Consider the following 23,163-nt stretch of genomic DNA (forward strand, 5'->3'; position numbering starts at 1 on the left):
GGAGACACTCTAGACCCAAACTGTTATAGACCTATATCCGTCCTGCCCTGTCTTTTTTACATCTTTGAAAGCCAAGTTAAACAGATCACTGACCATCTTCATCGACCTGGCCAATGCTTTCAACTCTGTCAATCACTGCATTCTTATTGGCAGACTCAATAGCCTTGGCTTCTCAAATGACTGCCTCGCCTGGTTCACCAACTACTTCTCAGACAGAGTTCAGTGTGTCAAATCGGAGGGCCTGTTGTCCGGACCTCTGGCAGTTTCTATGGGGTGCCACAGGGTTCAATTCTCGGGCCGACTCTTTTCTGTATATATCAATGATGTCACTCTTGCTGCTGGTGATTCTCTGATCCATCTCTACTCAGACGACACCATTCTGTATACATCTGGCCCTTCTTTGGACACTGTGCTAACAAACCTCAGACGAGCTTCAATACCGTACAATACTCCTTCCGAGGCCTCCAACTGCTTTTAAATGCAAGTAAAACTAAGTGCATGCTCTTCAACCGGTTGCTGCCCGCGCCCTCCCGCCGGACTAGCATCACTACTCTGGACGGTTCTGACATAGAATATGTGGACAACTACAAATACCTAGGTGTCTGGTTGGACTGTAAACTCTCCTTCCAGTCTCGCATTAAGCATCTCCAATCCAAGATTAAATCTATCGGCGTCCTATTTCGCAACAAAGCCTCCTTCACTCATGCTGCCAAACGTACCCTCGTAAAACTGACTAGCCTTCTGATCCTTGACTTCGGCAAACACTACTCAGACTACATCCAATTTGCTATCACAGTGCCATCTGTTTTGTCACCAAAGCCCCATATACTACCCACCACTGCGACCTGTATGCTCTCGTCAGCTGGCCATCACTACATATTCATCGCCAAACCCTCTGGCTCCAGGTCATGTATAAGTCTATGCTAGGTATAGCCCCGCCTTATCTCAGCTCATTGGTCACCATAGCAACACACCCGTAAAACGCGCTCCAGCAGATATATTTCACTGGTCACCCCCAAAGCCAACACTTCCTATGGCAGCCTTTCCTTCCAGTTCTCTGCTGCCAATGACTGGAACTAATTGCAAAAATCACCGAAACTGGAATCTTATCTCCCACTCTAACTTTTCAAATTTTTCTATTGCTATTGACTGTACGTTTCTTTATGTGTAACTGTTGTTTTTGTTGCACTGCTTTGCTTTATCTTGGCCAGGTCGCTGTTGTAAATGAGAACTTGTTCTCAACTGGCCTACCTGGTTAAATAAAGGTGAAATAAAATGTAAAAAATGGCACCCTATTCTGTATGTAGTGCACTACTTATGACCAGAGCCCTATGGGCCACTAGCTATAATGTAATGATATTCAACGGGGACATCAATTTGATTAGGGTAACCATTGCCTACAGTATATGTTTAATGCTATAGCTATCTTGCCATATATCAGCTACATTATACATTTATTTCCTTGAATTTCATTTATAAAATAATCTAATTTATTTTCAGTGTGACCATCTCATGATATATTAAACATACAGTAGCAGTCAAAAGTTTGGACACACTTCATTCAAGGATTTATTTTTATTTTTACCATTATCTACATTGTGGAATAATAGTGAATACATAAACTTTAAAATAGCACATATGTAGTAACCAAATAAGTGTTGAACAAATCAAAATATATTTTAGATTTGAGGTTCTTCAACGTAGCCACTCTTTGCCTTGATAACAGCTTTGCACAAGCTTGGCATTCTCTCAATCAGCTTCACCTGGAATGTTTTTCCAACAGTCTTGAAGGAGTTCCCACATATGCTGAGCACTTGCTGGATGCTTTTCCTTCACTCTGCGGTCCAACTCAATTGGATTGAGGTCGGGTGATTGTGGAGGCCAGGTCATCTGATGCAGCACTCGATCGCTCTCCTTGGTCAAATAGCCCTTACACAGCCTGGAGGTGTGTTGGGTCATTGTCCTGTTGAAAAACAAATGATAGTCCCACTAACTGCAAACCAGATGGGATAGCGTATCGCTGCAGAATGCTGTGGAAGCCATGCTGGTTAAGCGTGCCTTGAATTATAAATAAATCAGTGTCACAAGCAAAGCACCATCACACCACCTCCTCCATGCTTCACGGTGGGAACCACACATGGGGAGATCATCCGTTCACCTACTCTGCGTCTCTCACAAAGACACGGCGGATGGAACCAAAAATCTCAAATTTGGACTCATCAGCCCAAAGGACATATTTTCACTGGTTTAATGTCCATTACTCTGGCTTCTTGACCCTTGTCACAAAACACAACTGATTGGCTAAAACACATTAAGAAGGAAAGAAATTCTACAAAATGAACTTTTAACAAGGCACACCTGTTAATCTAAATGCATTCCACGTGACTACCTCATGAAACTGTTTGAGAGAATGAAAAGGGTGGCTACTTTGAAGAATCTCAAATATAAAATATATTTTGATACTATTTTGATATTTAATACTTGATTCCGTATGTGTTATTTCATAGTTTGATGTCTTCACTATCATTCTACAATGTAGAAAATAGTTTTAAAAATACAATTAAAATAAAAAACCTTGAATGTAAATCATATTTTGGATATATTTTGTTTCCCCAGACGGAGTATGCACGGTTTGAGAATGGGCGGTATGTGTTCAGAATCCACCGGTCCCCACTGTGTGAATATATGATCAACTTCATCCACAAGCTCAAACACCTGCCAGAGAAGTACATGATGAACAGTGTACTGGAGAACTTCACCATCCTACAGGTACACAAGCACACACAAATGCACATTTTAAATATTATATACATAATTCATACAATAAGGATTCAAATATTTCTGGACAGGGATAGCTGGACATCTAGGGAAACGGATACCCAGTGGTGGCAAAAGTAAAGATACCTTCATAGAAAATGACTCAAATAAAAGTGAAAGTCACCCAGTAAAGTATTATTTGAGTAAGTCTAAAAGTATTTGATTTTAAATATATACTGAACAAAATTATTAATGCTCAATGCAACCATTTTGAAGATTTTACTGAGTTCATGTAAGGAAATTAGTCAACTCAAATAAATAAATTGGGCCCTAATCTATGGATTTGACATGACTGGGAATACAGATATGCATCTGTTGGTCACCGATACCTTAAGGTAAAGGTGTGGGGCAGAAAACCAGTCAATATCTGGTGGGACCACAATTTGCCAAATGCAGTGAGACACATCTCCTTCGCATAGAGTTGAACAGGCTCTTGATTGTGGCCTGTGGAATGTTGTACCACCCCTCTTCAATGGCTGTGCGAAGTTGCTGGATATGGTCAGGAACTGGAATACGCTGCCATACAAATCTATCCAGAGCATCCCAAACATGCTCAGTGGTGAGTATGCAGGCCATGGAAGAACTGGGACATTTTCAGCTTCCAGGAATTGTGTACATGAGGTGGTCGGCGGATGAATGGCATGACAGTGTGCCTCGGGATCTCTTCACGATATGGCTGTGCATTCAAATTGCCATCGATAAAATGCAATTAAGTTCGTTGTCCGTGGCTCATGCCTGCCCACACCATAACCCCACCTCCACCATGGTGCACTCTCAGCAAACCACTCGCTCACACAACACCATACACGTGGTCTGCGGTTGTGAGGCCTGTTGGACGTATTGCTAAATTCTCACAAACAAAGTTGGTGGCTTATAGTAGAGAAATTAACATACAATTATCTGGCAACAGCTCTGGTGGACATTCTTCAAGTCAGCATGCCAATTGCATACTCCCTCAGTACTTGAGACATCTGTGGCATTGTGTTGTGACATAACTGCACATTTTAGTGGCTTTTTATTGTCCCCAGCACAAAGTGCACCTGTGTAATGATCATGCAGTTTAATCAGCTTCTTGATATGCCACCTGTCAGATGGATGGATTATCTTGACAAAAGAGAAATGCTCACTAACAGTTACGTGTAAAAATGTGTGCACACATTTGAGAGAAGTAAGATTTTGTGCGTATGGAGCATTTCTGGGATCTTTTATTTCAGCTCATGAAACATAGAACCAACAGTTGAAATATTGATTATATTTTTGTTCATTATACTCAAGCACCAAAAGTGAAAGTATGAATAATTTCTAATTCCATATATTAAGCAAACCAGACTGCACAGTTATTTTTTTAATGTGCGGATAGCCATGGGCACACTTCAACCTTCAGACATCATTTACAAACAACTGATTTGTGTTTAGTGAGTCTGACAGATCAGAGGCAGTGGGGATGACCAGGGATGTTCTCTTGATAAGTGTGTGAATTGGACCATTTCAATGTCTTGCTAAGCGTTCAAAATGTAATGTACTTTTGGGTGTCAGGGAAAATGGAATAAAATTGTGACAGTATCATTCTCTGAAGGAGCTCATGCATTTTTGACAATTCAAATTTGTGTAGTTCGCTTTATATCTCTCATGTTCTTAGTGAGAATTGAGACCCACCTGTATGCAAACGAATGAACATTTGATTTGTTATTTCTTCACAAAGGAAGTGCATTGTAGTGGTGGTATAACAGGACAATGTGTGTGTCTGTCTTTAGGTGGTGACCAACAGGGACACACTGGAGACCCTGCTGTGTATAGCCTATGTCTTTGAGGTGTCTACTAGTGAGCATGGAGCCCAGCACCATATTTACAGGCTTGTCAAAGACTGAGAGCCTTGTGGACAGAGAACCACTATATAGCACAACAACAAACCCAACATTGGACAATCTCCTCTATAAGCTGCAAGCACCATACAATTGTCTGTCAGGACCCAAAGAAGCACTAGGAGAGTTGCTTGCCCAGTGAAACGACTGTGGAAAAGGTGGATTGGGAGCATTGGGAGCTAGAGTGAACTTTACAACTGTGTGAAAGTGAGGAGCAGAGGGTGGGAACCTTCATTGTGGTATATCTATATGTACCAGAGAAGCCAAACGTCAAGACAATGCATGAGAACGTTGATTTTCATCTCATTTTACTAGTGCTTGCTTGTTTGATTTATTTGATTTTATGCAGCTGCATGAGCGGGATTGTGTTTGGTTGTCCATGGGTGACACCTAATGACTTAATGTATATTGCACACAGAAGAAAGAAAAGCGGGCAAGAGGACAAAAAAAGAACTTTCAACCCCAAGACTGCACATCCATGTCATTGTTTTTGGTGCCAATATTTGTGTTATGAGTATAAATGTCATGTACAGTACCCATCTTCACTGAAAAAGAATCCCAATGGAAATAACAGGCTAATTAAAAATAAATATTGTATTCACCTGGTTTAAATTATGGAATTAAATGCCGAACTAACCGTCTCACACCTCTCCAGCAGGTGGCGACAGCGCAAAATGTCTTTACTCCGACCAAGAGTTCAAATGTTTTACTCGTCCATGCAACCGGATACTGCCTTAATTTTGCCGCTCCCCAGGAAGAGGAGCTGTGTAGTTGCCTTGGCAGTAGCTAATGGGGATCCAAAAATACAAATACAAATGCTTTTGTCGCTGATGCAGCACGTGATGAAAACAACACCGCTAGCTAGCTCGTAAACTTTCATGATCTAAAAATGTCTCAAATACAGTTGAGGGGTTTCCTCAACGAGAGATCAACAGCTGCTACTGAGGAGATGTAATGGTTAGTAAAACAAAACGATAGTATCAGGAGGAAGTTGTTTTCAGAGGCTGCTTGACATTGTTCTTCAACCAAAGATAAAGCTAACGTTGCACAGAGCAGGTTTGTTACTCATTACGCTTGTCTAACTTACTCAACCTAAAATGTATCGACGTTCGAGTAATGTTTAAGTTGTTTTTGAGACGAGGTGTAGGGTTACAGTTGGGGTTAGTGTACCTATTAAGCCCACGTACCCATGAATATTTTTGCTTTAAAACATAACCTTTATTTAACTAGGCAAGTCAGTTAAGAACAAATTCTTATTTACGACGACTGCCAAATCCGGACGACGCTGCGCCAATTGTGCGCCGCCCTATGGGTCACCCAATCACGGCCGGATGTGATACAGCCTTGAATTGAACCAGGGATTGTAGTGACGCCTCTTGCACTGAAACGTCACTCGGGAGCCACTTCCATATTTGGATACCAAATTAAAAAATGACTTTTTCTACCATTTTAATATTTCAACCAGTTCATGTGGTTGTTGTATCCATACCCATTTGTATTCTAAGCCAATCAGATGTTTTAAGTTATTGACAGTTGTGTAAATTCCTACTAGTGTGGAGGTGACTTGCAGATAAACACATTTTCCCAATATTTTTAGTACCTTCTCAGATAAGTGATCATACTTCATGTATTGTCATTTAAGCTTACATAAGACATGTCATTTTGTAATTTTTTTTACGTTTGGAAATTCATTCATGTATTATTTAAGAGGTGGGCTTATTCAGAACACCCATAAGGTTAAAGGGTACTTTCAGTACTTTTCAGTTTACCCATGTGTTTGATACCATTCCCCCCCCACACAATTAAAGTTCCACCAACCTTCTGTGTTAGTCTTACCCTAATTTCACAGTATATTTTACGAGGAGGGTCGTTCCATTTCAGCAAGCCATGTCACACACCATCTTAGATTTTTTTCTGTAATGGTTTCTGCAGTTAGAAACCCATAGCTAAGCGTTCTTGCAACATTATTTTATTGAAAGACAATTTGACCTCTGAGAAATTAAATTCATTGCATTTCAATTTGTGATTCATGTAATATTCAATAAATATAGTACTCAAAGTCCAATTTGGACCATACCTCTTCCTAACAATGACTAAGTTGTGAGGAATCCAAATGGTCAAAAAACATGTCCCTTCCCTGGAACAAAGGGGCCTAGCCTGAACCATGAAAAACAGTCCCAGAACATTATTCCTCCACCAAACTTTACAGTTGGCATTATGCATTGGGGTAGGTAGCTTTCTCCTGGCATCTGCCAAGCCCAGATTTGTCCATCGGACTGCCAGTTGGTGATGTGATTCATCACTCCAGAGAGCGCGATTCCACTGTTCCGGAGTACAATGACGGTGCCACGTTGAAAGTCACTGAGTGCTTCAGTAAGGCCATTCTACTGCCAATGTTTGTCTACAGAGATGGCATGTCTGTGTGCTCGATTTTGTAATACCTGTCAGCAACAGGTGTGGCTGAAATAGCCAAATCCACTGATTTCAAGGGCTGTCTACATTTGTGTGTGATAGATATAGATAAACGTCCCTTTTTCAGGACCCTGTCTTTCAAAGATAATTAATAAAAATCCAAATAACTTCACAGATCTTTATTGTAAAGGGTTTAAACACGGTTTCCCATGCTTGTTCAATGAACCATAAACAATTAATGAACATGCACCTGTGGAACTGTCGTTAAGACACTAACAGCTTACAGACGGTAGGCAATTAAGGTCACAGTTATGAAAACTTAGGACATTAAAGAGGCCTTTCTACTGACTGAAAAATACCAAAAGAAAGATGCCCAGGGTCCCTGCTCACCTGCATGAACATGCCTTAGGCATGCTGCAAGAAGGCATGAGGACTGCAGATGTGGCCAGGGCAATAAACTGCAATGTCTGTACTGTGAGACGCCTAAGACAGCCCTACAGGGAGACGGGATGGACAGCTGATCGTCCTCGCAGTGGCAGACCACGTGTAACAACACCTGCACAGGATCGGTACATCTGAACATCACACCTGCAGGACAGGTACAGTATGGCAACAACAACTGCCCGAGTTTCACCAGGAACGCGCAATCCCTCTATCAGTGCTCAGACTGTCCGCAATAGGCTGAGAGAGACTGGACGGAGGGCTTCTAGGCCTGTTGTAAGACAGGTCCTCACCGGACATCACCGGCAACAACGCCGCCTATGGGCACAAATCCACTGTCGCTGGACCAGGCAGGACTGGCAAAAAGTGCTCTTCACTGACGAGTCGTTGGTTATCAATGTAAATAGTCCGGTGGCCATTTGAATAATTGTTCAGCAGTCTTATGGCTTGGGGTAGAAGCTGTTAAGGAGCCTTTTGGTCCTAGACTTTGCGCTCCGGTACCACTTGCCGTGCGGTAGCAGAGAAAACGGTCTAAGACTTGGGTGACTGGAGTCTCTGATAATTTTATGGGCTTTCCTCTGTCTATTATATGGATGTTAGGATGCTTGGCCCCAGTGATGTACTGTTTCCATACCAGGTGGTGAAACAATGCTCTCGATGGTGCAGCTGTGGACCCATGCCAAATCTTTTCAGTCTCCGGAGGGGGAAAAGGTTTTGCCCTCTTCACGACTCTCTTGGTGTGTTTGGGCCAAGTGGTGCAGTGCTCCCAAGTGGTGCAGTCGTCTAAGGCACTGCATCTCAATGCAAGAGGTGTCACTACAGTCCCTGGTTCGAATCCAGGCTGTATCACATCCAGCTGTGATTGGGAGTCCCATAGGGCAGTGCATTGTTGGCCCGGGTTAGGCTGTCATTATAAATAAAAGAGCAACCTGGCTTTATGTTTTTGCTGACGTGTGACACAATGACACTGCCCCCGGTTAGAAGGGAGTAAAGGCATCAGCATGCTTCAGTTCGGCTGGAGCCTAGTCGGCTAGGTGAACCGCACGAGTGTTCTGGAATACCTCCAACTTCTTAGGGATTGGCGTCCCGTCATCGGGACAGTTGTAAATCATGCAGCGCCTTGTATCAAGATCGCAGATTTTTGAGAAATAACAATGTCGGTACATATGTCTTATGTTGGCTGAAAGCTTAAATTTTTGTTAATATAACTGCACTGTCCAATTTACAGTAGCTATTAATGCGTAAAAATGTCATGCTATTGTTTGTGGAGAGCTCCTAACAACAAAACACTTTTTCACTACGATAGGTTTGATAAATTCACCTCTGAAGGTAAAATGTGTACTTACATTCTGAAATATTGCTCTGATTTAGCATCCAAAGGTTCCCAGAGATAACATGAAGTTTCGTTTAGTTAGATAAAATCCTTTTTCATATCCTAAAAAGGTCCATATAGCATGCACAATCGATTTTGTATTTCCACTCGTTCAATATGCAAAGAAAGGAATCTGTGAAAATTTCACCCTAAACGTTGTTTCAACGAGTCAAATCACATTCGTATGTATTCCTCAGAGATCCTAGAACGTAACGAGACTTGACTATATCATTAGGGGTGTAGTATATCCTATAGAACACCATATTTGGTCAGAGATCGACGCCTTCATTGCATGCCAATAAAGGGGGTGGTCATCACTTGAACGACTTTAACTGTCACGTAATCACAAATCGGGGTCAAACAAAGCTAGCTAGATAGCCAATGAGCTGGGCTTTATGGGAGTATCCAGAAAGCCTGTGTCTGTCGCAACATGTAGGTCCTACCTTTTGCGACAGCATGCCTTTTCCTTTTGGACAAAAATTATATGAATATTCAGAGTTTTGAAAACCAGTTGTTTTGCAAATGTTGAATTTATAATATGGCTACTATTACTAAAAAAATCTAAGTCAAAGTATCCAGATTTTTTAATTTTTAAATCTCCTTTATTTAACCAGGCAAGTCAGTTAAGAACACATTCTTATTTTCAATGACGGCCCAGGAACAGTGGGTTAACTGCCTGTTCGGGGCAGAACGACAGATTTGTACCTTGTCAGCTTAGGGATTTGAACTTGCAACCTTTCGGTTACTAGTCCAACGCTATAACCACTAGGCTACCCTGCCACCCCATTTGACGATATTCTTGCAGAACATTTTGGTATGAATTAAACGGTCTCCTTCATGATTTGCCCAAATGTACCTGGGTGACTTCACACTAAATGTCATGGAGAACGCTCATACTTCAAGTTATCCGTCTGAAACCTTGCACATACACTGCTGCCATCTTGTGGACACCATCGGAATTACAAACAGAGTGATGGCTAGAACTGTGACCTTTCTCTTGCATTTCAAATATCAAGTTATCCGTCTGTATTTTCTCCTACCAGACCTATTGTGTTATACTGTCCTACATTCAATTCACATTTCCACAAACTTCAAAGTGTTTCCTTTCAAATGGTACCAAGAATATGCATATCCTTATTTCGGGGCCTGAGCTACAGGCAGTTAGTTTTGGTTGTCTATTTGGAGAAAATTGAAAAAAAAGAGGGCTATCCATTCTGAAAAACGAATAAAGAGTGGCAATACTACTGTTTGTCCATTTTGAGACATCGGAGCAAGAATACACGTGCTCAAAATATTCCTGATTAATCTAAGATAACAAAAAAAATCTGTCATTTAATTTTGAAGTTTTTGCCGAGGAGATCTTCCATCTCATTTAACATCGATGTTTGGTGCAGTATCTCTCAGTGAAAAAAAAATTGCATGAAAATGAGTCATGAATGACCACAGACTTTATTGAAGAATCCCTACTGTTGACCAATCACGAACAAAGGGGCGTAGACTTAGGCTTGACTTGAGAAAACATTGTGTGCCCGAGCAGCTGGGAAAAAACTAAACGAACAAAAACGTCACAAAATGTCATCATAATACATGCAAACTCTACCAAACTGTTTTGGCTGGGAATCATGTGGACACCTTCAGTCAGAACAAGAGTTAACACACATAAGGAATTTGATTCAAACACACTGATGATGGTTTTTGAGTTCACGCATCCAATGCACAACTCCGCCCACCGTAACGCCGTCAGGCTCAGGGCAATATTTATACCTTTGCAGGAGTGCGCAACGGATCTGTCTGACAAGTGCAACTCAGTAGACAATGGACCTGATCGGACAGCTCAGAGCCTCTGCTCTTTTCTGTCCATAAGAAACAATTGGATTGGTGGAAGAGGCAGGGCAGGCCAGGCGCAAGGAAGGGGGGGCATCCCCAGAGGCTAGATGCCCTAAGGTTTTTTATCAGAACGGGCGTAGATTAGTTTAGCCTTTTTTCTTTTCCCGACATGAGTTTGTAGTGTTTACTTAAAAAAATAAAAATAGAAGTGAAAAAAAAAGGGATAAAAAACTTCATTCAAATTATAGCTCACAACTGTGCAGGGGGAGAGGGGTGGGGGCGCTAAGGAGTGTATTCACATATCTACACATTTTCATACACACACAAATGATTTTTGTAAAAAACAAAATCTCCTCTAGGTCAGTTTCAGCATTATGGACATGGGTGTATCTGTGGTCCATTTGGCCTGTCCCACGGCTTCCTTCAGTGACGGGTTGTGAGTGGCTCTGTTGATGAACTTCTGGCCAATGATTGACTGTCTATTGTTGATTGATGTCAGTCCAGATATGCTGTTAATGTAGTGGTTGCTGATGTATCTTGGTAGTCTGTAAGCCATTTTTATTGCCATGTTTTGGACCCTCTGTAGCCGATTCATCTGCTGCGGTGAAGCTGTTATCCAGGCTGGCAGGGCGTATTCAAAGAGGGATCGGATGTAGCTGATGTAGACTTTCATCACTGTCTGAGGTGAGGCTCCATATTTTCTTCCGCACAGCGTTTTTAGGTGTTTTCGTCTTTTTCGTCCCTCTCTCTATGTTCGCTATATGGATTGTCCAGCGCATGTTCTTCTGGAAGGTGACTCCAAGGAATGTTGCTTATTTTTCTACTTTTATTGTTTCACCGTAGAGTTTGAGATCTATGGGTTTCCTGTTTTTTTTTTGCTGGTGCTTCTTGTGAAGAGGACACATTCAATTTTACTCGCCACATGTTAGGCCATGTCTCGATCATTTCAATAGACTTCTGGAGTTTTTTTGCAGCAAGTTGAGGACATTTGGAGCTGGACCAGTAGCAAAGGTCATCAAATCAAATCAAATGTATTTATATAGCCCTTCGTACATCAGCTGATATCTCAAAGTGCTGTACAGAAACCCAGCCTAAAACCCCAAACAGCAAACAATGCAGGTGTAAAAGCATCTGTGAGACTTGACCTCACAGGGTAGTAGATATCTGATATGTAGAGTAGAAAAAGTAGTGGCCTTAGAACTGCCCCCTGTGGGGACACCTGCTTCCGGGGTGAAAGGTGAGGATATTGCAATGGAGACCTTCACTAGTGATGATGTTTCTGATGGAGAGCGGTAGTCTGAGATTGGAGTCTGCGAGCCGGTAACACAGTCCATTGTGTCACATCTTGTCAAATGCTTTCTCTATGTCAAAGAACTGCCAGGGTAAGTTATTTTTTCTTGAAGTTCCGAAGGATGTCCTCTGACAGTCTTAGAATGTTATCGGAGGTTGATCTTGCTTTCCTGAAGCCAGCTTGGTGGATTCCAAGGAGGCCCATTTCCTCAGTGTGGCCGCTCAGTCTTTGGGTGAGTACTCTCTCCAACAGCTTCCCGACATGACTGAGGAGGCTGATTGGTCTATAACTTGTGACGTTGTCTGGGTCTTTGCCAGGTTTGTGGATCATTGTGACAACTGCAGATTTCCAAGGTAGGGGAAAGTAGCCTTCCATGAGACATGTGGTGAAGAGGTTAGAAAGGAGGTGCAGGTATTCATCAGGTGCTTGTTTGATGAGTGTGCTGTCAATGTTGTCTTCCCCTGGTGCTTTACTTTTTTTTTTTTTTTTCAGGTGAGTCTTGATTTCTTCAATGCTAACAGAGCGTGTGAGAGGATGGTCTTCTGGTGTCGGATTTGAATGGTGTACACTGTTTTCTGCATTTCTCTGTCGACGATGATTTTCCAATCTTTGTCAAAGAGAGGATTGTCGGGACAGGAATGAACCTTTTTGTAAGTGGTTTCTGAATAATGTTGCTTTTGTTTTGTTGTCCTCGATGAGTTGGTTTTGAGACTTTAGCACAGGTATGATGTTATGATGAGGTTTTGTCTCCGTTGATTGTTTAGATTTTTTGCCAGAAGGTCCGGGGGTTGGTGTCTGCATCTAGCTGGTGATAGAAGGTAGTCCACTGTTTCTGTTTGTGGAGGGTGAGTTGATGTCTGATGTGATTCTGCAACCGATTAACTTCTTCTTTAACAGCCAAGTCCGGGGAGCAGAGGACAAGATCAAGGATGTCTGCCGTGGAGGTTGAAGAATGGATGTGTGTGGGCTCGTTGGTGTTGAGGATGGCCAGGTTTGTGCTGTCGAGGATATCCCTTAATACTCTTCCTGAGTGATTTGTAGTATTACAGTTGAAGTCGATGTGTTTGGCATTAACATCTCCCATTATGATGGTACGGCCATTGTTGTCTGCAAGTGCAGGGCTAGCTGTGAGTATTTAACCAATCAGAGAATGCGTGATCACTGCATGGGCAATGGTGGGGTGCATGGGGGAAGAGTCTGATTGGCTGAAGCCACAAGCTGGGGTGATCGATAACTCTCACCTGAGGGGGAGAGCTAGACTACACGGTGCCAGACAAATGTAGATAACATACACGCTGGAAATTAGACCCACAGCGGCCTCGGCATGGGGATTCTGTAACACCTTGGATGCCCTACTTCTTGAAGTTTGCAGTTTAAAAAATATATACATTTAGTTCAAAACATACTTTTTTTTACCCTTTAGTGTGTGTACTTTATACTTGGGATATCGCTTTTTAACATGAAAAATTACAACAACAAAAACAAAATTGCTGGAAGACGTCTTTAAGATTTGAATTAACATTGGGTGTGTTCTTCACGCCTTTTACCCGAAATTAGTAACAGCACCATCTAGTGGTCAGAACCTGGTAATATCCGATTGTATGATGGGACATAAACCTAACAACTTCAATGCCTAATGTCTCTGAACAGGGGAAATAAACATCCCTAAATTCACTGAGGACACATTACATAGCTTGAATAAGCAATCCTCCAAGCCACAGGTTTATACTACTTGTCAAACACAGAGTATTATATACTGGCCATTGGGGTGTGGTTTGGTGGGGTCTGTGGGTGAATTTTCCTCATTGTTAGGAAGAGGTTTTGTCCAAATCGGGCTTTGGGTATTATAGTTATTGAATATTATATGAATCCTATAAACTGAAATAGTCCATTTGGGTGCAATCAATTAGCTTAATTTCTCATATGGGTGGCTTTCAACAAAATAATGTTTCAGAAATGCTAATCTTGTCTGTTTCGAACTATAGAAACGATTTTAGAACAATTTGAGATGGTGGTTGTCAGTTCTCTTTCTTGTGCTTGGAGATGGAACTACTCAGAAGGGAATTATTGCAGGATTACCCCCCGCCTGGTGTCAGCATCGAGTTCTCTGTTTTGTTCTTCCTCCAGCAGCTCACTCACTCTCTCTGAAGCAGAGATTCCCCCTGAACAGCAGCACTGTGAGCAGAAGTAGAGACTCAGTCTAGTACAGGAGGACCCAGAGCCTACACAGATCAAAGAGGAACAGGGGGAACTCCGTCTTGAGACTCAGTCAGGAGGAAGAGCAGCCTCAAGGGCTTGAGGCTCACACTAAAGACTCCATATTCACTCCTGCTTATGATGAGGACCCAACTCAACCCTCACATCCCTATCAAGTCCAAAAGGAAGGAAACAGAGAGAGAGACACTCTACCCAGCACTACAACTGAACAGATCAAAACAGAACCTGATGGAGAGGAATACGGAGAATTAGAACCAACCAGTGTCTTTCAGCCCCTCTCTGCAGTAAATCCAGACTGTTCTGCAGCTCTGAGTGAAAACAGTGAAAGTGGGATGGAAACTGGCGGGCCTCCGTCAGGTTTTAAGTCAGTCAAATCACGGAGAATAAATATGGTAAAATTACAAAGCTCCCTTATCAACACTAAGGATAACAAATCCACACAGTTGTCCCTCCTGAAATCACCCAGTCAGTCACGCTAATCCCTGTTGTAAATTGTGTGGCACATCTTTTCATCACATGGGCTCATTGTTTGAACATGTTCAAACTCATACTAAGTGTAAAGAACAGCTTTGTGGAGTGTGTGGGAAACATTTTCAGTCCACAGAAAGCATGAAAGATTACCTCAACTTACATTGCACCTAGGTTTTGTTGTTATGTTTGTAGTGAATGGTTCACCTTCAACAATAAGCTGATAATGCACATGAGAAGCCACACAGGGGAGAAATCTTTTCCCTGCCCTGATTGTGGTGCATCCTTCAATCAGAATGGTCTGAAAATACACATGAAGAATTACACAAAAAATAAACTACATCACTGCCCTTATTGTGGCAAAGGATTCAGCAACAGCAGCGATCTGAAAGAAAAACACATTACGATTCACACAGGGGAGAAGACATTTTGGCTGCCCTGATTGTGACAGTGTTACTGTAATTTAATTATACGAATATGTATTCATTAATTGAATTCCCTTAATCTATTTTATGAGAATTGGTAAGATTCTTGTTTGCATAAAATAGACAGAGACCAGTCTTTTCAATAATAGGTAACATAATTTATTCTCGGAGCGCGCTGCCATGTTACCACGAGCAACAGTTTAAATACAATAACATGGCGTCATTTCATTGCTTATCAGAATCCCCCCTCTCGACCGGGACAAAGGGAACTTTAAAAGTTCATTCTGAGTTCATTCTGACCCCCCTAGCACATACACAGGACACACAACATAACTGAATTAACTTTTGACCCCTCAACATTATCGATCACCACTTAGCTGACAGTTCTAATTAACAGAAAACCTAGGAATGCATTCACAGCCTTATCTAAAACACCCTAGAGCTCAGTTTTGTCGGTTCAACCATAGGTTAAACTACCTTATCTGCTTACTTAATCCACAACCCATTAGTTTCTGCCTAGTTGGAATGGTGTTCATTAACTTTAATTACTCCTTGTCCGTGTCTCACAATCCCTTCATATGAACTCATATTGTTAATCAGATATAATAAACACAGAGTATAAGTTTACTTAGTTACCGTTCCATTTAAAATGATTTGTTCAGTCATTTAATCATAATTTTCCTAACACAAAGGATTCAGAGTTGCCAGTAATCTGCACATGAAGATTCACACAGGGGAGACAGAAGAATCCTGAAAGTGCACATAAGGCACGTGTCAAACTCCGTCCTCGGCTGGCCAAGTGTCTGCAGGTTCTCTCTCCTCCCTTGTACTTGATTGATGAACTAAGATCACTGATTTTTAAATAACAGAGGTGCATCACTGGGGCTGAAATCCCTGCCGTTCAGGACCTATATACCAGGTGATGACAGAGGAAGGCCCTAAAAATGTCAGACTCCAGCCACCCAAGTCATAGACTGTTCTCTCTGTTATCGCACGGCAAGCGGTACCGGAGTGCTAAATCTGGAACCAAAAGGCTCCTGAACAGCTTCTACCCCCAAGTTAAAAGACTGCTAAATAGTTAACCAAATAGCTACTCAGACTATCTCCATTGACCCATTGAACTCTTTTTGATTCTATGCACACACACTGGACTCTACCCACATACTCACACTAACACTCCACCACACATAATACTTACAGACAGGCATCCACTTCCACACTCATCATATACGCTGCTGCTACAGTCTTATCTATCCTGTTGACTAGTCCCTTTACCCCTACATATATGTTCATATCTACTTCAATTACCTCGTACCCCTGCACATAGACTCGGTACTGGTATCCCTTGTACAGTACCAGTCCAAAATTTGGAAACACCTACTCATTCAAGGGTTTTTCTTTATTTTTCATATTTTATACATTGTAGAATAATAGTGAAGATATGAAAACTATGAAATAACACATACGGAATCATGTAGTAACCAGAAAAATTTATATTTTAGATTCTTCAAAGTAGCCACCCTTTGCCTTGATGACAGCTTTGCACACTCTTTAGCATTCTCTCAACCAGCATCATGAGGTATTCACCTGGAATGCATTCAATTAACAGGTGTGCCTTGTTAATTTGTGGAATTTATTTCATTCTTAATGCATTTGAGCCAATCAGTTGTGTTGTGACAAGGTAAGGGTGGTATACAGAAGATAGCCCTATTTGGTAAAAGACCAAGTCCATATTATGACAAGAACAGCTAAAATAAGCAAAGAGAAACAACAGTCCATCATTACTTTAAAACATGAAGGTCAGTCAATCTGGAACATTTGAAGAACTAAAAACCATCAAGCGCTATGATGAAACTGGCTCTCATGAGAACTGCCATAGGAAAGGAAGACCCAGAGTTACCTCTGCTGCAGAGGATAAGTTCATTAGAGTTACCAGCCTCAGAAATTGCAGCCCAAATAAATGCATCACAGTTCAAGTAAAATACACATCTCAACATCAACTGTTCAGAAGAGACTGTGTGATTCAGGCCTTCATGGTCCAATTGCTGCAAAGAAACCAATCCTAAAGGACACCAATAAGAAGAGACTTGTTTGGGCCAAGAAACACGAGACATGGACATTAGACCGGTGGAAATGTTAGATTTTTGGTTCCAAACGCTGTGTCTGTGAAACGCAGAGTAGGTGAACGGATGATCTCTGCATGTGTTGTTCCCACCGTAAAGCATGGAGTAGGTGTGATGATGTGGGGGTACTTTGCTGGTGACACTAAGATTTACTTAGAATTCAAGTCACACTTAACCAGAATGGCTACCACAGCATTCTGCAGCGATACGGCATCCCATCTGGTTTGTGCTTAGTGGGACTATCATTTGTTTTTCAACAAGACAATGACCCAAGACACCTCCAGGCTATGTAAGGGCTATTTGACTAAGAAGGAGAGTGATGGGGTGCTGCATCAGATGACCTGGCCTCCACAATCACCCGACCTCAACCCAATCGAGATGGTTTGGGATGAGTTGGACCACAGAGTGAAGGAAAAGCAGCCAACAAGTGCTACGCTTATGTGGGAACTCCTTCAAGACTTTTGGAAAAGCATTCCAGGTGAAGCTGGTTGAGAGAATGCCAAGAGTGTGCAAAGCTTTCACCAAGGAACTTTTGGAAAAGCATTCCAGGTGAAGCTGGTTGAGAGAATGCCAAGAGTGTGCAAAGCTTTCACCAAGGCAAAAGCTTGAATAATCTCAAATATATCTTGATTTATTTAACACTTTTTCAGTCACTACATGATTCCATATGTGTTATTTCATAGTTTTGATATCTTCACTGTTATTATACAATGTAGAAAATTGTAAAACTAAAGAAAAACCCTTGAATGAGTATGTGTGTCCAAACTTTTGACTGGTACTGTATATAGTCAACCTATCATTGCTCAATATATTCCTCGTGTTACTATTCTTAAATTGTTTTATTGTATTCTGCATTGTTGGGAAGGGCCCATAATTAATCATTTCAATATTTGTCTACACCTGTTGTTTACTAAGCATGTGACAATACACATTTGATTTGAAATAAAGGGTGGATGTCATGTTTTGGCTAATAAATGTACTAAAATGTGAATAAAGTTGATATTTCAACTTTCAAATGGTATCACAAAGATGATGTGGTGACCCACACATCAAATAATGTCGACTTGAGAGGGAATATCCATTGTTATAAATTAAACTGTCAATCTTCCATGGGAACCCTATTGAAATCATAGAAATATAGATAATAGAATAGACATTCCCATTCAAATTGGCATTCGACAGTGGGTGGACCGCTGGCCATCTTACTGGCATTAATTGGAAGTTAAAATGTCAATTTAATTTCAATGATGTAGCGTCTAAATTGCAGTGGTCTGAAGGGATAGGTCCATTCTATGAATTATATTTCTATGATTGAAATGATGCTGTATCTTACCCGAAGATGGGGCCCCAAAAAATATTTCAGATGATGTAAAATAGGATCTAAACTACAGCATTTGTGAAAGAGAACAAAAATATTCAAATGTTTTAACTTTATTTCAAGATATCATAAAATACTTTGGCAACAACCCTGTTTTGTAAGCTTTGAAATGAAATCAAACTCAACCATTTATCTTTTTTTAGCGATGACTACATGGATGTCTCATGGTAGGGTGGGGTTTATGCAAAATAGTTCAACATTGAGCACCTCTATCTCCTGAATGTTTTAGAGATCAGGTCAAAAAAGTCACTTTCTGACCACTTCCACCATGAGCAAGCATGTATGAAAGGTTTCGTTCAAATCAAAAAAGGGTGCAGTCAGAAAGTGATTGAAATCATATTGAACGACCCGCAGGAAGACTCTTGGGGGGATAAGATATGACTGAATTGCTGCTTGAACATCAGAACTCCCCATTGCTGTCTAAAAGAGTGTAATTGGTGGAGTTTTTTTCTGAGCAACAGGAGTGCCTGCTCATTACCTGTAGAAAGACCATTTTGAACTAATGTCCTCGTTTTGCACATAAAACATGTTTTTGTTTTGGGAGTAAAATTTGTCAATATGTTGAAATAGGCTACATTATATCTGTTTTGATGTTGTTACTTTGTGTTTATGTGCCCTCTGGTTTCTATATAAGCTGAGAGAATCTTAAACACACCAATTGTTTTGTCAGGATCTATGGCCTTGATGTCAATATCCACTTTGCGGGAATGTTTATTTTTATAGAGTTTTTGCATGTTTTGACTAACATTAAGACAATTGATATGATGAGCCCAAGTGAACTATTCATATAAATGAACCTTCTGAAACAAGTTTTATTTTTCATCCAGAGATTGTAGGTTTTAAATCCAAAGTATTACAGAATACATGTTGATAATGTCTTCACATGCACTCTTCTCTTTCTTCTGACAGTTTTGCATGATTATATGACAACTCAAAAATGTTAATGTCATTGAAGTGTCTGATCACCAATTCATACAATGTGTTATGTTTCTAAAGCACTAAAGCACTAGGTCAATCAAGTTACATTTAACTGAGGTTCTTAGTTGTTTGGGGTATGATTGGACTATTTTGATCATATTCTTGCGGGCCCTGAATATATTATTAATAATATACTATAATTATTTACTATAATATTATTGCCTATTTATCAAGGAAACGAGGATGCATTTTGCCCGTAGGCTATTTCAACAGGCTCTTCGAACTGACCCAGTCGCACTCCACTCCAGCAGGTGGCGATAAGGAAAAACTTATTGACCCGCGCACGACCAAGAGGGCACATTCTTTTCCTTGTTGATGCAACGTATTATTGTATCGCTGATGCCGCATGTGATGAACAAAACGTATATCCTAAGCCTGTGTTTACCACAGACATTATTCGTCGTTTATACAAAACCCCTACAAAAACGCCATTAATATCCTTATAGGCTTTGTCCAACGAACCCTGGCGGAGTTGGTGCCTGCAAAAAGACACCGTTACTATTTCTCTCTCTTTTAGCGTCATGAAAGCAACATTAGTGTGCCGGCACAAATATTAACACTTCCGGTTCAGATTTTGCCTTCAAAATAAAAGTATGCGGTAAAAACGCTGATTTCGTATACACAGCTAATCATTTTTGCAGCTTTGCATAGTGCGTAATCTTAAAATAATATTTCGAAATTATAACTACTTCGGGGAAAAATCTAAACTTAAGGGAATTACTACTTTAAATACTATGAAGTGGAGAACAATGAGAAATGGTTGGAGCCTGTACATGGTGTTATTTCTTGAAAAAGTGTGGTTTAAATACCCAGCAGCCTTTTCTACTCCACATCAAAACTATGAAATAACACATGGAGTCATGTAGTAAGCAAAAACGTGTTAAACAAAAAAAATATATATATATATATATATATTCTTCAAAGTAGCTTCCCTTTGCCTTGATAACAGCTTTGCATTCCCTGTACCAGCTTCACCTGGAATGCTTTTCGAACAGTCTTGAAGGATTTCCCATACATGTTGAGCTTTCCCACATATGCTGAGCATATGTTGGATGCTTGTCCTTCTCTCAGCGGTCCAACTCATCCCAAACCATCTCAATTGGGTTGAGGTCGGATGATTGTGGAGGTCAGGTCATCTGATGCAGCAGACCTTGGTCAAACAGCCCTTACACAGCCTGGAAATGTGTTTTGGGTAATTGTTCTGTTGAAAAACAAATTATAGTCCCACTAAGCACAAACCAGATGGGATGCTGTATCACTACAGAATGTTGTGGTAGCCATGCTGGTTAAGTGTGACTTGAATTCTAAATAAATCAGCGAATCAGTGTCACCAGCAAAGCATCCCCACACTTCCTCCTCCATGCTTCACGGTGGGAACCGCCATTTTTGGGTGTCTGACGCACAATCTTGTGCCAAAAAAAAGTTGAACATCGCCAAATGCATCAGTTAAATGTGTAATTAAATGTGCAATAAAATATAGTGCCTAGGCCAATTTAATGAAACTCTGGCTGTTGCAACAAACCGCAAAACAAGGAATCTCCGATTCCCCACTGAGCTCCTTTTTGGAAATGGCAAGTTCCATAAACTCATATCAAGGGCAAGTGCACTGCCCAGCAGCTGACATAAGCAAGATGGGGGGGCCTTTTCATTAGGAGGGACGTCTAACGTGGATTGCTAAAATAATGATTTGGCTATGATCACATTTCCTCAATTTAAATATTAGGCCTATGGCTGGGGAAACATATACATTTGGCAGCCAACCTCAAGTTATCAGTGTAGCCTTTTATCATCTAGACTTTTAGTGTGCGAGTTCACTAATTATCTCTGTCAATTCAGAAAGTTTCCTAAAGTAGCCTGTCTGGACTACATCAATTAATAAGAGAAGAGGGACAAATAATATAACTTAACCGCATGTTCCTTAACAATGCCATGGAAAATGTTCATGTTGTTTCCAACTATCAATTAGCAACTGCACCATAAACCATTGAGATAGACGAAAGGCCAGTCTTTTTGGCAAATGACAAGGAGTGGAATGTTAGCTAAAAAGACTGGTACCCAGGCTAAAGGATCATAGATCACAATACAAAAAAAAGAGGATGAGCATGAAGGGTAATTATAGCTAATTACAACTTAAGGCCTTATATTTCTTCAGAGTCGGGAGGTTTTGGAGCTGTTTTTAATGTGGGGAAGGCTTTTCCCTCCAGGCTGCTGGTGCTGAGGGTTGCTGAACCCTATATTGACATGGTGAATTCTTTCACAAACATGGAATCTCTGATTTGCAGATTTGTTTTTCAACTGGTCCAGGTTCATATTTATATCCAAAAATCTTAGTTTACATTGGCGCATTATGTTCAGTAATGTTTTGCCTCAAAAACATCCAGTGATTTTGCAGAGAGCCACATCAATGTACAGGAATACTCATCATAAACTTTGATGAAAGATACAAGTGTTATGCATATAATTAAAGATATACTTCTCCTTAATGCAACCGCTGTGTCAGATTTCAAAAAAGCTTTACAGCAAAAGCACACCATGCAACAAAAGTCAGAAATAGCATTATAAATATTCACTTACCTTTGATGATCTTCATCAGAATGCACTCCCAGGAATCCCAGTTCCACAATAAATGTTTGTTTTGTTCGATAAAGTCCATAATTTATGTCCAAATACCTCCTTTTTGTGTTCACACGTTTAGTCCAGTAATCCAAATGCACAAGGAGCGAGCACTTAGTCCAGACGAAAAGTCAAAAAAGTTATTACAGTTCGTAGAAACATGTCAAACGATGTATAGAATCAATCTTTAGGATGTTTTTATCATAAATCTTCAATGATATTTCAACCAGACAATTCCTTTGTCTTTAGAAATGAAAAGGAATAGAGCTCGTGCTCAAGGCTTTCTGCTAGACCCCTGATTCAAACAGCTCGTATTATCTCCCCTTTCATAGTAGAAGCCTGAAACAACGTTCTAAAGACTGTTGACATCTAGTGGAAGCCATAGGAAGTGCAATCGGACCAAATTTACACTGTATATTGGATAGGCAATCACTTGAAAAACTACAAACCTCAGAATTCCCACTTCCTGGTTGGATTTTTCGCAGGTTTTCGCCTGCCATATGAGTTCTGTTATACTCACAGACATCATTCAAACAGTTTTAGAAACTTCAGAGTGTTTATCCAAATCTACTAATAATATGCATATCTTAGCTTCTAGGCCTGAGTAGCAGGCAGTTTACTCTGGGCACGCTTTTCATCCGAACGTGGAAATAGTGTCTCCAAGCCATAAGAAGTTAAAAAATAAAGAATGTTTGAAACCACCAAGACTCTTTCTAGAGCTGGCTGCACGGCCAAACTGAGCAATCAGGGGAGAAGGATCTTGGTCAGGGAGGTGACCAAGAACCCGATGCTCACTCTGACAGAGATCCAGAGTTCCTCTGTGGAGATGGGAGAACCTTCCAGAAGGACAACCATCTCTACAGCACTCCACCAATCAGGCCTTTATGGTAGAGCAGCAAGATGGAAGTCACTCCTCAGTAAAAGGCACATGACAACCCG

The 23,163-nt window shown here is 40.9% G+C and overlaps 1 protein-coding gene and 1 pseudogene across 4 annotated transcripts in view; both read left to right on the forward strand.

The window, feature by feature from the left end:
- LOC115134423 (transcriptional enhancer factor TEF-3-like) overlaps window positions 1-5,285 on the forward strand; it is a 33,817-nt gene extending 28,532 nt beyond the window's left edge. For all 4 annotated transcript variants that reach the window (XM_029668369.2, XM_029668372.2, XM_029668371.2 and 1 more), the window contains exons 11-12: window positions 2,617-2,769; window positions 4,572-5,285. In XM_029668369.2, coding sequence (XP_029524229.1) covers window positions 2,617-2,769; window positions 4,572-4,685 — 267 coding nt within the window. In that variant the 3' untranslated portion in view covers window positions 4,686-5,285. The remainder of the gene's footprint in view (window positions 1-2,616; window positions 2,770-4,571) is intronic.
- Window positions 5,286-12,951: 7,666 nt separating this feature from the next.
- Window positions 12,952-15,149, forward strand: LOC115134650 (zinc finger and SCAN domain-containing protein 2-like; annotated as a pseudogene).
- Window positions 15,150-23,163: the final 8,014 nt, after the last annotated feature.

The sequence above is a fragment of the Oncorhynchus nerka genome, linkage group LG9a (genome assembly GCF_034236695.1).
Source record: "Oncorhynchus nerka isolate Pitt River linkage group LG9a, Oner_Uvic_2.0, whole genome shotgun sequence".
Classification (NCBI taxonomy): Eukaryota; Metazoa; Chordata; class Actinopteri; order Salmoniformes; family Salmonidae; genus Oncorhynchus; species Oncorhynchus nerka.